Consider the following 14,528-nt stretch of genomic DNA (forward strand, 5'->3'; position numbering starts at 1 on the left):
GATTGCAGGGGGAGTTCATTAGAGGTATGTTATATATCTCTCCAGCAGGTTAGAAGGGTGATGTAAGTTAACATTCATGCAGATATTGCAATTACTTGAATCAATTTTGATATTGCAATAACATGATCTAAACCTTGTCTTCGGGATTCTCCTAATTGCTTATGCTACAGTTCTTGTGTTGTTTGTTTCTGAAATATTGCTACTTGGATGAATGTTGGACTTGGATATTTTAGCAACCAATACAAAGAGAAGGTATGATGCTATTGCTATTGCTGGACCTCTAGCTGCCCAATCTCTTTCACAAGTTTTAGATTATATGGGCCATAGTACCATACAGCCACAGTGGATCCAAGCCTACTTGTAAACTTTGAGAAATTGATTTTGTGTTGTTGCTGAACTTAATATTGCCACCATGTCCTCTTGTTCTTTCATACCCATGGTTGCTGAAGTGGCTGTTGTTTGAGAATCCATGGGAGTTGATTTCTGTGCACTTCAATGAGCGGCTATGTCATTGACAGAGTTGAACTGCAGTAATCTATTTCCAAAGGTGATTATAGTTGTATTGAATTCCTGCAATGTGAATGACCCTCTTGAGTTTCTTTCGCCAATAATCGGTAAGTTCTCAAATAAGATAGCTAATTGAAATAAGTTTTCTAATTATTTTTCATTAAGAGCCATTTTAGTGGAGCCTTTTCAAGCTGTCTAAAGAGAACTGATCAGAATTTGAAACTAAAATTGGATTCTGTCCTGGAAGTTCAATGGTTTCTAGTGGAGATGCTGTTCTAACCAAACAAAAATCCATCAGAGCTTCTTTACAATGAAGAATAGTTTGTGCCATTGGTTACCTTAACATTGACAAATTGCCCAGCTACGACTCCATCAAATGAATTTGCTAACAACATTTGTTGGCACTGTCATTACGCAGATCATTCTGTTCTGATACAAAGAAAGAAACGATATAGCATAGAGGAAATGGTTTTGCGTGAAAGATTTGACCCTCCTCTTGAGGGTAAGTACCATTTAGATAAATTGAAAGGTCTAGTAAACTTAGAAATACCATTGATGAGACACCAATGTGCATCAAACACTAGAGGATTACATCTTTTTTAGGCACTAACTTTATGTCTGTAGAAGGAAAGCATGAAAGATAAGTTTTCTTTTCATGATTATGTTGTTTTCTTTACTGTAATTCCCTGTCATAATGTTCCTTTTTCCCCCCCAATCAGCTACTCCCATATGATTTCCTCAAGCTTGACCTTCTTGTTTACAATTTAAAACTACTCTTTCTACTCATATCTTCAACCCCAAGTAAACAAAAAGTACTGGAAGTTTCTATTCCCAGAGTTTAGGATCAGAGAGATCCTATATTGCCTTTTTACTAATTATTGATTCTAACAACCTATGTAACTGTCAGGCATCTTCAAAAAATGTAAAATTGTAAATTTCCATAAACTTCAATTTGTGTTCAAGTTTAATTCATGTCTACTAAATGGGAATGCACAATATCTACAGGACAAGTATTAGCTGATTTCGGTATATCGTAAGTGCTACTTTATTCTGTCAAATTTCTACCAAATCACTAATATGTCAGTTTAATCTTGTAATTTAGAGAGTAGGATTCTAATTATAAAAATGAATAGTATGGTTTTGAGAATGAACAGTATGTTTTCAATGACATATCAGAGCTATATACAGTGTTTAATGCAGGAAGATATTGCTTATATGCAGTTTGAAATGTTGCCACATACAACTTATAATCAATTAAATAATGAGTATGATGGACAATAACTTAATACGGAGGGACTCCACTTCAGTCTATTTTAGTGGTGCTTTGGTATTGAAATTTGTAGCAATTAATTTGATTGTGGTGGAAATTGGGTATGTTGCACTAAACCAATGCATCCACTTTCTCCACTCACCACAAAGCCTCAAAGTTTGAAATGGTTTGAGATTTTTCAAAAAGAAACCCATAAATTAAGCAACCCTGAAACCAAGCTTCTAAAAACCCAACTTGTAAATCTTTTTTTTCAATCAAAAAAGCACCTTTTATCATCTTAAAAGTCAGCAGTTTCTGGTCGTTCAAAAACAATTTATATTCTTTTTCCATTTTCAGTATATCCTTCTTTGAAATACTTAAATTAATCAGAAGGATAAGGATCCATAATCCAAGCAGCAAGGACCCAAATCACTTAACAGATCTTTAAATATATTAAAAAACTGATCCCACCAAATTGTTGATAGTGGCCATTCATCTTTTAGTTCAATGTATGTAAGGTAGGGATTTGAACTTCTAACAATAGATAGTTCATACTTCAATCTATTTTAGCTATACTTGCGTTGGTAAAATGCAAACAATTTCGATGATGGCTTTGATTTCAGCCCTGAAAATTATATATTACTAAACAAATAAGCCAAAGAAGGTCTCTTTGCTTTGTTTTACAAAGTACACAATTTTTTGACTCATTTTTCACCTAATCTTATGAATTTTTCTACCCATCTCTTTTCTCAGCTTTTCAACAGCTTAATTGAGTGATGAAGAAGCTCAAACCCTCCTTCCATATTCCCATGTAATACATATAATATGATCATAGATAGATATAAAGATAATTCAAACCAATAATATCATATAAATATAAAGCCCAACCAATCCCTAAAATATGTAATGTAAAATCTAATCAACAATCAGCACAGCCCCTAAATTGTGGCCTTGGTGTGTGACGATTGTTGGCTCCTGACCCTGGATAGTCATTTAGTGCCACAACCATTCTTCCATGGCTCTCTTCTTCCTCCGTTTTAGTCACCTGCATAAAACAGAAAGCCTTCTCTGTTTAAATCTCAGTAACATAAACGGATACATTACAGTAAAGTTATTTTCATAACACTCTAATTTTCTAGTTGTTGAAATACCTTTGAATATTTTATCTAGCGCTTCAAACAACTAAGGTATAGAACAAACACCAGAGATTAGAGACCCTAGTTTTGCAAAACCCTTGGTTGTATTTGTATGTGTAATGTATGTTATTTGCATTATTTACAATTTTGATCATAGGATTTAGTGGAGGTGTCTCATATAACTCCTTAACATCCTTATTGATATCAGTAAACATAGCTAACACACTATCAATGAACTATGTAAATTTGTATGTTGATTCTTTAATATTCTATGGTTTATGTTCATCTTTGGTTATTGGTCTAAAGACTAGGAATGGAAAAAGAAAGAGCAATAGAGTTTCAACACATAATCACTGCTCTGATCCTATGATCGAAAGCTAAAAACTTGGAGGGATAATGACATTGAGGTTGAAGGGTAATGTAACATACCATGAGGGTGTTGCTTGAAACATGAGGAAATGGAAGAGATCCATGCAAGAGGCTGACACTTCCTACAGAATCAGATCAGAAGAGTTTAGTTCATTTTACAAGAAGAAAAAAAGAAAAAGAAGAGAAAAGAGATTGATTTTAGGGACTTACTTGAAGTTGGGACAGCATTGGAACAAAGAAGGTTATAAAGTCCCAAGAATATGACAAGCAAACGAAGGAAATGAGAGGCTGCTGCCATTGATGAAACTGCTGCTCTGCTTCAAACCAAAGAAAATCAATGGAGGTATTTATATATGAAGTCTCAGAGGCTGATGGAGAGAAAAGGAAAAAAAAAAAAAAGTGTTTGATGGGTGGTTTAGATAGAGGGCAATTTATAAGATTGTTACACACCCAAGTCAAAAAGAAAGTGATAGCAACAAGAACATTTTATATGGAGGTGATTTGTTTGTATGTTTTGACATAAGGGGTGGTTTTAATTAAAGGCTTGGGATTCTCTATGGAAAATGAAAGATGAAAACTTAGGAAGTGGGGGAAAAGGGGGAAAAAATTATGATATTTAAAAAGTCAATATGGTGAGAAAAAGTTGGAAGACACTGTGAGAAAGTGGAGGATGACAGAAGAAATATGAGAAGGGCAAACTCATGGTGTGCACTCATTTATAAGGTCAATGGGGGGTAGTGGGAATATAATTATAATCATTTATGTGTGAGGAGAGGTTTGAAGGGAAATGTGGTGTAAATATGTGTTTGTGTTTTATACAATGGGGAAAGAGAGAGGTTTGGAGGAGTATAATATCTTGGAAACTTCATTAAAAGGAAAGTGTGGTGCAATCCATTCTAATGGCACATAAAAAAAGGCTAGTGGGTTTGAAACCAAATTTGCACCAAACTATGTGGTACTACTTTTGCCATCACATGTGGGTATATATCTTTGCATCTTCTACTTAGCTTCTCTTTTTTTTATGTTACTTGAGCTAACCAACTATATGTATTGATAGTATTGTTTACAAAAGAGAGTGCAAAGAGAGAACTAAAGAGGATGTGTGTAGTAAAGAAATAACGTACGACTCAAATAGACTAGAATGTGTATAATCAATCAAATATATTGACGGGAAAGAGTTTGCATAAGTTTGTATACTTCTATACAAGAAAGGTTTACTCTACAATATCAGAGAAACTGTATCTTTTTTTTTTTCTTCTTTTTTTTAGAGAAACAACACATAAAACCTACATCGTAAGAATCCACTTTAGGTAACTAACGAATGTAATTTGAAAAATCATCTCACTTAACTTGGGAACAAACCTCATTTAAAATCCATGGAACTCATCGATCTGCAACACAAGGGTTGAAAACCCCACTAAGCACGTCGACAACCAACACCCAAATTAGATGTGGTTAGATTCTTGGGAACAATACCAACCGACATTAGGGATATGCGGTCATCTATTTACCACTCGAACACAAGCTTTCTTGCTTAGACATATAGTTTACATCAATCAATTTTTTCATCTCTATCTTATTGGACATACGTGCATACTCATTCAACAAAAAAGAGAAAAAAAAACTAGGTAAGCATATCATACCTGATTGACAACTTTAACTAATAGATTTGCTTTACCTTAGTAAGTCAATTAATGATATCAATACATTAATTATTGATGTCACACATATAACTATATGATGATTGATAACTATGTGCATCACTAAGTACATATACAGTTGTACTATATATGAACATGATAAACAGTACATAAAGTTTCCTAATATTCACGTAGATGTGTAAAAGTTTGATTTATTAATCCCTAAAAGCAAAAGTAATATAGTATGATATGAAATGGATTTAATTAAGTTGGCCAAGTTGACATAGGTATGTGCACAAAATCCAGCCAAAAAGTTATTGAAAATGATGATGATGAGAGAAAATTCTAACATATGAAAGTGTTACCTAATTGGTCAAATTTGTACCAAAGTTTTATCTATTTCACATTGTTCAATACCATACTATAAATATAAACAAAACATGGTTTTATTTCAATTATATTCCATTTTCCCAATTCTTTCCTCAACCAAATTTAATAAAGTGGGGATTGACTTTTAATACTCATGATTAAATTAAAGTATACTTATTTCTTTTCTTGACTTCTTTGGTCACCCATTGTAATTCAATTTCATGGGAAGGAGCCTAAGTAATTCACCTCAAAAAAAAACTACTTTTTTGTAACACAAATTTATATACATTCTCTCTTAAATCCCGACTTGAAAATGTTATGACAGTATTTTTAAGGGACGTTTGCAAAAATAACAGAAAAAGTTATAATAATAAGACCCATATCACTGTATTTTTTAAATTTCAAAAATAGTAAATTTAAACGCGGATAACTTTGTAACAGTGCTTTAATATATCTAACTACTTATCATTTTTTTTTATAGGATGCAATTTCTCGGACTCGATATATTTGGGCCTTATGGATCTTTCTCAAAAGGCCATACCTTTGCGTGAGGAAGACAGGCCCACTATATATACTCAAACTGGCAAAGGCCCAAATGAAAGGCCCAAAGAAAAAACGGGTTCGTCAATGATTTATGATTAGAAGGAAATTAGAACTTTAACTTATAATTAATTAGTCAAAATTTAACATCACAATCACAACTTCTTTGATCCTAAAAGTAATTAATTTAGATTTTAGATGACACGTCAAAATAATAATAATAATAATAATAATAAAAAGGTTATATAAAAAATTAATTTGTACTTTGGATATTATAATTATACATATTATTATAGTTAATGTGAACATGCATGCATCCAATTAACATCATGAGTCAAAAGTCATAATGTTGTTGTGTGCTTATATTGACTCCAAAACTTTTATACAACCACTTATTTAACTCATGAATGCAATTTGTTCATCATCTCTATGTTTTTCTTACTTTCAAAAGATATCATATTTTAAATCGACTCATCAAAGAGAAAAATAATAGTGAATAAGAATAGTGGCATGTGCATTAAATGAACACAAAAACATATATGTTATAGGGTATTGTGATTGTACATTGATTAGGCTTAATGTTGTCCATAACTTGATTTCTTTTGTGCAATTTTGTGATATGTTTATCCCTTTTGTTAAATGCAATTCATAGCTCAATGATAATATATACACACATATATATATGAAGCTAAGAAGGCCTGAAATTAGATTTCTTAATTAGCCTGATGACAAAAAAGAAAAAAAATATCATTTGGATGATAAGTGGATTAGTGAGAATATATATAACATTCCTAAGTGGACAAATGTCAATATTATGATGGTCCATGTGGCATTTCAGCAGCCAACTGTCACTCTTTATTTATTTAATTTCACATCACCTTTTTTTTTTCTTTTTCTTTTTAGGAAATTTCAAATAAATAAATAATAATAATAATAACAAAACTTTTTGGAATATATTATTCATTGTGAAGTAAGATTTTGGTCATACATTATTAATAATAAAAGGGTTCAGCCCCACAAAAGAGAATAATATGAAATTCCTTACTCAATTTAATTTTTCATATATAAAATTAATTTTCTATTATAGTTTATAGAAAAGGTTGAAAATATCCACAAAATTCTTGTAATATTATTTATAGATAAATTGATTGATTGGTTACTAATAGTAATAGTAAATAGTGTTTTTAAGGTTTTGTAAAAGGTGAAGGGTATGAATATACAAAACACTAAATATTTTAGTTTCTAGAAAACAATTTCAAAATTGAAAGAAAACCCATGTGCCTACTATAGTAAATACTAAAAAATTGTGGATATACAAAAAAAAAATGAGACGTGATTAATTGAGATAGGGTTTAAATTAGGGTAATAAGATGTTAAGAAAAAAGGTGAAAGGAAAAGGAAAAAAGAGAAAGGGAAAGATGGAGAAAAAGAAGGTAGAGGGGGAAGTGGAAGTGGAAGGGGGCAGCCAAAGTTAAGATGAAGAAAAGAGTTGATAGGGGAAGGGGGTGATGGTATCGGGCATTGGGTGCACCAACTTTGGGTACAACCCGAGAGAATCACAAAATGGAAGAAAATCTTTGTGTCCACATAAATTTGTGGCTCACAATCGAATTCACTCCCTTACGTGGCACCACCACCCCTTTCTTTTAACGGATTCATCCTTCCAACTTCCTAACTTCTCCCTCTCTCTCTCTCTCTTGAACTCTATCAAAAATCCCTCTTCTTTCAACTTCCTACTACTGCTACTCTTCTTCTTCTTCTTCTTCTTCGATTATGTTGGATTCTAAAGACCCTACTATTAAGCTTTTTGGCCGTCAAATCCCACTTTCCGACGACGCTGAACCTCCGGCGCTTCTTTCACATGCAGAACACAGAAAGGTACAGAGTGTTTTAAACAGAGAACACACCGTAGATTGATTTCAATGCACTTTTATTCAACAGATGCTCCCCATTTCATTTCACTAAATGCTTTAAACAATTCTGGGTCGTTTTTACTTTTTCACTTCCGTTTGAAAACCCCCCAAAAGAAACCCGTTTTTTTCTCTGTTTTACTTTTGGTTTATTTGATTATGCATCCTTCGAGTTTTTTTTTTTTTTTTTTCCTTCTGTAATTTGGGTTGTGTTGTGTTTTTCTTTGGGTGTACTTACATACTGTTAGGAATCCATGAATGTTTTTTTTTTTTTTTTGGAAATTGAAGTTTTTGGGTTATGGTAAATTCTTCTCTCTCTGTTGTTGCTTTGTTTTTCAATCATTGACTGAGAGAAAAGTTACGGATTTACTCGAAAGGGAAAGAGGGGGTTTCTAAGTTTAGATGTTTCTTAATTGGGATTTTAGCAATGAACTAAACAGAAACTGGATTGACTTATAATTTTCAATATAGATCATAAAATTTTCTTTCTTTTTGTGGATTTCAGGATGCAGCTATTGATGAACCTGAAAAGCCTGTTGATGATTCAGATGATTCAGGAAATATAGAGAGAGGGGAAGAGGCTAGTGTGAATCCCAAGACGCCATCTATAGATGAAGAAACTACTACGACGCCTGTTGATGGAGAACCCGAGAGTGAAAAATCTAATTCTGAGAAAACCCTAAAGAAGCCTGATAAACTGCTTCCATGTCCTCGCTGTAAAAGTATGGAGACAAAATTCTGTTACTACAACAATTACAATGTTAATCAACCTCGCCATTTTTGTAAAGCTTGTCAAAGATATTGGACTGCTGGTGGCACCATGAGGAACGTGCCGGTAGGAGCCGGTCGTCGGAAGAGCAAAAACTCTGCTTCTTATTATCGTCACATAACAATCTCTGAGGCTCTTGAAGCTGCTCGAATTGAGTCTCCAAATGGAACCCACAAACCAAAATTTATTAGCAACAATGGCAGAGTCTTGAGTTTCAATTTGGATGCACCAACTTCTGATCCTGTGATGGGCTCTGTTTTAAACCTTGGAGAAAACAGAGTTTTGAGTAATGGAGTAAAGAAGTTTGAAGAGAAAGGAGTTGATCAAGGGTGTGAAAAAAGCTCGAGTTTGTCTTCCATGCCAGTTCAAAGTTCATCAGAATTGAAAATCAATGGCTTCCCTTCTCAAATTTCATGTCTTTCTGGAGTTCCATGGCCTTTTGTTTGGAATTCATCAGTTCCTCCACCAGCCTTTACCCCTCCAGGATTTCCCATGTCTTTTTTTCCAGCAGCTGCTTGGAACTCTGGAGTTCCTGGACCATGGAACACTCCATGGTTTTCACCACAACCTGAAAAATCTCTATGTTCTGACACTAAAGCTTCTTCAACACTGGGAAAGCATCAAAGAGACCATGAAATGTCCAAAGAAGATGCCATCTCAAGTAAAGAAGAGGGTATTAAGAAAAGAAATGGACATGTGTTGACCCCAAAAACTTTAAGAATTGATGATCCAAGTGAGGCTGCAAAAAGTTCCATATGGGCAACACTTGGAATAAAGAATGAATCAATCACTGGAGGGAAAAATCTATTCAAAACCTTTCAACCTAAAGGCCATGAGAAAGTTCACGTGGCTGAAACCTCCTCAGTTTTGCAGGCAAATCCTGCAGCCTTGTCAAGATCTCTCGTCTTTCACGAGAGCTCTTGAACATGTACGTCGACGACAACAACGAAGGTGGTAAACCCTTCATGTAGATTAGAAGAATGAAGATGGGATTTTCAGCTCATTCAAAGCGAGTTAGAATTTGCTAACCTTTGAATTAGAGAGTATCAGGTAACTTGGTGAGACAAATGAAACAAATAAGAGGAGGAAAAGGGTCCATCAGTTACCTAATTTTCTCAACAATAGAGCCAAACTAGTACTAAGAAATGCAAATTATTAATATTATTTATCTTTTTAACTGTTTTCACTTATTTGCCTAATTTACATAACCAAGCTGATTGCTGAGCTTGGTTTCTTTAACCATCTAATGTACAGCTATATGTAGAGATATGTGAAATACTGACATAGATTGAAGAAAAAAAATTTGTTGTTTGTGTTGCCTCTTACTCTTATGACCAACAAAAGCTTTTATGTCTTTTTTTGCTCAAATTTTCATCAGTTGATCTATAAACCTCAGACAGAACTGCCACAGCAGAGAGAGAGTATCTTCCTAAAAGTTAAAAAGAATTGATGAAAAGAGAAATGGCAAAAAAGACTCAAAAAGCAAATAATATATAATAAGCAACAAAAAGGTGATTCTACTATGTGTGGCTTTATGTAGCGCCAAAGAACCAAAAAGTTCTTATCAAAACAGCTGTAATGGGATAAGATTGAGATAGCAGACAGTTGAACCCTTTCTTTTGTACTGCTTTCTTTCTCTTCATGTTGTTTTTATATCCAACAAGTTGTGGGCTATAACGTTGGCTTCCCCCCAGAAAAAGCAATATATGTCTAGCTATGATTAATTCATAACCAATAATTGTGCTTGCATCATATTAGTTAGCTATCCAGAAGCCAAAAGATTATCCGTTTTATAACTTTTGAAACAAACAATATCATACCAATAGTACCATAGCGTGAATGGAACGTTTAACTTCACTATTAACACTTCAAACAATTCATAACTCAATTCAACACCTCAAACGCTCTCAAATTGAACAATAACTAAAGTGGAGAAAATGGATTACATATTTATCGAGTAACTCCATCCTCACAAACACGAACTAATCCAATTTAGTACCTCAAAACACTCTCTTTTTGGAGTGTGGATAAGTGAAAAAGGTAAGGTTTGAATTTTCAAATGGTAAAGTGGGGGAAAAAATGCAGAAAGGAAAAGTTTTGCACACGAGTCTGATCAAAGAGAGAATGAAAGGATAGGTAATGAATAGGGAAAAAGGGGGAGAAAGGAGAGTGAGATATTTTAGAAGGTATAAGCAAATGGTGGCCACATTTTTATTATATAAAAAGATGAGCTAGCTGTTCAAAATAGGGACCCAAATTAACATAATGCCATGAATCCTTTTTGGAATTGTCTCTTGCTTTTGCTTTCCAACTTTTTTGCTCCTTTTCTTTTCTTTCTTTCTTTTATGACCAAAAAAAAAAAAAAAAAAAAGAGATTGAAATGACTCTTTTATTGGCATGTGTATCCCTAATTTCAGCTTTGTAGGTAAAAGCCATTAATGAGAGTTAGTTCAAAAAGATTGGTTTATTTGGGTCCAAACAGAGAAACCCCACTTGGAAATCTGACCATAAAAAGTGTAGGCAAAGAACATGGATCTTGAGGCCACAAACACAACTCTGCCTAACACTTAAAACATTATATATCAGATGGTATTGGAAAATGAGGAAGGTTTTGGAACTACTTTATAGCTTTCATTAATCATTAATATGTTGATTTAAGTAAAGTTTAGTACAAAAAAAAAAAACTGTCTGATATATATATTAAACCCTTAGAAACCCCTTCTCTCAATCAAATCTAAAGCTAACTCCCCTATTGTCTAAGTTGCCACTGTTTTCTTCTTTCTTCTCCCCTTAACATATAGATTTTTTGTCTAATGTTCATGGGCAGTATCAATTTTAATTAAAAGAACATAATCAAGTTGGCATCATAACTCCAAAACTCATTATCATCTGCTCCTTCAACTTTTTATTTTTAGTATACAGAAATACATTGGAAAACTAGAATTGCTGGTGTGGAGTATTATATAGGTTAGTGGCAGTATTAAATTCAACTGATGTTAAAAACTTAATGCAATGTCTAAAGTGTAATAATGGCATTGTTCTTTACTTTCTAATTTGCTCAAGGTGTGCCAAGCTTTTAACAATGTCAATTATTTTTTTTCTTCCCTTTCACTATTTTAATTAATTCTGTCTCCAATATGGAAAAAGTCTCATATTTCCACTACCCCAATTAAAAGAAGAAGAAGAAAAAAAAAAAAAATTCATACTTACAATATGAACAATGTTCTATAGAATTAAGTGCACTGCTTTTTTTAAAAGCTAAAATTGGTGGTGAGTAAAAAAGGTGTCACATGCACCCTAATTGGGAGTTAGGGTCAACCTCCCACTTAGTCTTAAACTAAATTATTAATTATCTTCTAACTATTTTCTTCTTAACTATGATTCATAAATCATTATTGTTATTATTTATAACTTCTTGAGGATAACAATACAAAACAATGGTTTAATTTGAGAACACATGTATATATAAAACAAACATGTTGTTGATAGATAATGTATAATATTTATAATTGTTAATATCCTTTTAATTAATACATGGGTTTGGATCTATAGAGAGGTTAGATTGTAAGAAAAGACGTCGAAGTCGAAGTTGAGCTGTCGGGTTACGATCCAGTGATGAATCTTTCGAGAAAAGTTCATATGTTTACCTCCGTAGTATCCAACTATCGATTACCGTAGCAACTGTCCCGCTTCGTGGGTCGATAGGTCTCGTTCAAAAGCAATTTTAGTTGATGTTCACTCCCTCAACTCAAAGCTCCAAAGTCACCTAATAAATACTGAAGAAAAGGTTAGAAGCCAAACACATTTATCTCAGACCTAGGTAATACTTTAAACTTTGATTAGTCTAATTATAGAGTTTTTGATTGTTTTTTTGAACACTATGAGTAACAGTGAGGACTTTTTTTTTTTTTTGAATATATATTTGAAAGCAAATGAAATTAAAAGTGAAAAAAGGTTGACATTTTATGTGGTTTTGGTCAAAGGGAGAGTGGGACACGTGTGAAACAACTACACAAAAGCATTATATATATATATGATATGATATGAATGTGCTTCATATAAAAAGAAGGTTGAAATTTGATATAGCTTTTGGAAAAAGCATATATATTTGAAGAAATGTGTTAGCTTTTACTTTATGTGAAACTTCTCTTTCCAACAACAAAACACCTATCTCCAACATATTCTAGAGAACTCTTTATATAACTTAATAACTCTAATACACCAACCTACATCTTAATTAATATCTCTTTCTTCTAATCTCATACTTTTATTTGCTTCATTACAATTTTATTTTAATTTGATATCTTATGTAGTATAATTGTGGTATGATGAAGATTCATCATTTTTGTTAATTAAGATCGGTTGTATGTGTTTATACATACATTTTCGTTCGTGAAATAAAATTTCGTGGTATGGAGTTTTCAAAATTTGTTAATCTTAGTACGTTAACAAATATATTATGCAATAGTGCGTTACTTTAAATTCTTTTTAGAGAATTTTTTTTTATGATTTTTCGCTATAGTTTTTACTTTATAGGAAAGTAATTTATTTATCTATATCTAAGATTTTTTGTTTTGTTTATTTATTAGAGCAAAATTATGAAATGATTATAAACATTTCAGTTTTTTAGTTTTGTTTTAAAAGATTTGGATTTTTAAAAAATACAATTCTAGGCAAATTTTATGAATTAAAATGTGTATATATATATATATTGTATAGAGAAGATTTAAAGGGTTAGAGATTGCTAAAGTACTTTAAAATTTAATTTCAAATGGTTAGTAAATTTTTTTGAATTTATTATGTATTTGTGATTTTAATATTTATATATTTTACAGAGGTATTTTTTTAAAATAGCAAAATTATTCCAAATATAGAATTTTGTTATATTTTGTAAATATTTTAACATCTTTATCATTTATAATAATTTTCCGTCTTTCTATTTTTTAACATTTATTTTAAGATATCTATATATATAAAAACCTTCAAATAATAGAAAATCTATTTATTTATGAAAATTGCATCAAATAACCAATACATTTAGAAAAAAATAGCTATGATTCCGATTTTTTTTTTTTTGCATATTGTAAATATGACAAAATTAGTGATATCAAACGACAATCAGACGACATAAGTTATTAGAGAGATATCGTTTGTAATCACAGGACTATCATATGATTATCACTTTTAAATTTGTTACTTTTGTAAATTTAGAAAATATTGTGACATATGCTTTATTATCACAAAGCCCCTTTATTTAATTTAATTTAGTGTAGTGAATTTAGAATAACGTTGACGATATTTGTTTTTTTAGTTTAAATTTAAATATAATGGCATATTTGTAATTAATTACAATTGGATAGGATAAAGTTGTAAAAAAATGCAAATATTGTTGCTTTTGGTTTAGTTTATATTTCTTGGAATATATTCATAGTTGTAATAATTTATGGAATTTAGTCTTCATAAAGTGATGACATTATAGTATTTGAATAAATTACATCATTTTGAAGATGCAAGTCACATAGGAGAGATTATATTATTTTGTAATTGTTAAGAGAACATGAAAGAGTAAAAGCATTATTAATTATTTCAATAAACATTGACTTCTTGACTTCCATCCATAATTAAATAAGATAGATTCAATAATTATTACTCAACTAGGTTAGGTAGAAGTATATGATATATATTAATATATTGAACGAGGTGAAACGTTTTTGAAAAAGAGATATATAACAAAGATATCCACAATTGTTTCCACTTTTTCCTTGTTCGTTCTATATGAATGCATATGTAATCATTGTAATTCATTTCAAAAAACTGAGAAATATTTAAAGTTTGAAAGTAAAGTCGATAAAGTTGTAGCAAAAACTTAGTCCATGAGAGACGATTATTCTATACTTCAGTCTTGGAGACGAAGGTCAAGTCAAGTCTCCCCTCACTCTTGGGTTGTACTTATGAGGTTCCTTTATACGAGACATTATGTAAGCACTGTATAAGATGGAATTAAGGGACCAAAGAGCACGTGTCACCCTCACAAGGTTG

The 14,528-nt window shown here is 31.9% G+C and overlaps 2 protein-coding genes across 2 annotated transcripts; one reads left to right on the plus strand and one right to left on the minus strand.

Moving 5' to 3' along the window:
- Positions 1–2,355: 2,355 nt before the first annotated feature.
- On the minus strand, positions 2,356–4,021 carry LOC101218201. The gene is made up of 3 exons (XM_011651513.2): positions 3,472–4,021; positions 3,322–3,383; positions 2,356–2,801 (listed from the first exon to the last, which is right to left on the minus strand). Exons 1-3 carry the CDS (start codon positions 3,557–3,559, stop codon positions 2,676–2,678), a joined length of 276 nt encoding a protein of 91 aa, XP_011649815.1. The 5' UTR covers positions 3,560–4,021; the 3' UTR covers positions 2,356–2,675.
- A 3,299-nt stretch (positions 4,022–7,320) lies between these two features.
- LOC101219706 (cyclic dof factor 3) lies at positions 7,321–9,814 on the plus strand. Its single transcript, XM_004137537.3, has 2 exons — positions 7,321–7,688; positions 8,226–9,814. Exons 1-2 carry the CDS (start codon positions 7,584–7,586, stop codon positions 9,411–9,413), a joined length of 1,293 nt encoding a protein of 430 aa, XP_004137585.1. The 5' UTR covers positions 7,321–7,583; the 3' UTR covers positions 9,414–9,814.
- The last annotated feature ends 4,714 nt before the right edge of the window (positions 9,815–14,528 follow it).

Source organism: Cucumis sativus, chromosome 1 (assembly GCF_000004075.3).
Source record: "Cucumis sativus cultivar 9930 chromosome 1, Cucumber_9930_V3, whole genome shotgun sequence".
In the NCBI taxonomy this organism is placed as follows: Eukaryota; Viridiplantae; Streptophyta; class Magnoliopsida; order Cucurbitales; family Cucurbitaceae; genus Cucumis; species Cucumis sativus.

Coding starts and splice junctions, on each gene's coding strand:
- LOC101219706 (XM_004137537.3), top strand. CDS start 7,584: ATGTTGGATTCTAAAGACCCTACTATTAAGCTTTTTGGCCGTCAAATC. Junction 7,689..8,225: donor CACATGCAGAACACAGAAAG/GTACAGAGTGTT, acceptor TGTGGATTTCAG/GATGCAGCTATTGATGAACC.
- LOC101218201 (XM_011651513.2), bottom strand. CDS start 3,559: ATGGCAGCAGCCTCTCATTTCCTTCGTTTGCTTGTCATATTCTTGGGA. Junction 3,384..3,471: donor CAATGCTGTCCCAACTTCAA/GTAAGTCCCTAA, acceptor CTGATTCTGTAG/GAAGTGTCAGCCTCTTGCAT. Junction 2,802..3,321: donor TTTCAAGCAACACCCTCATG/GTATGTTACATT, acceptor TGTTTTATGCAG/GTGACTAAAACGGAGGAAGA.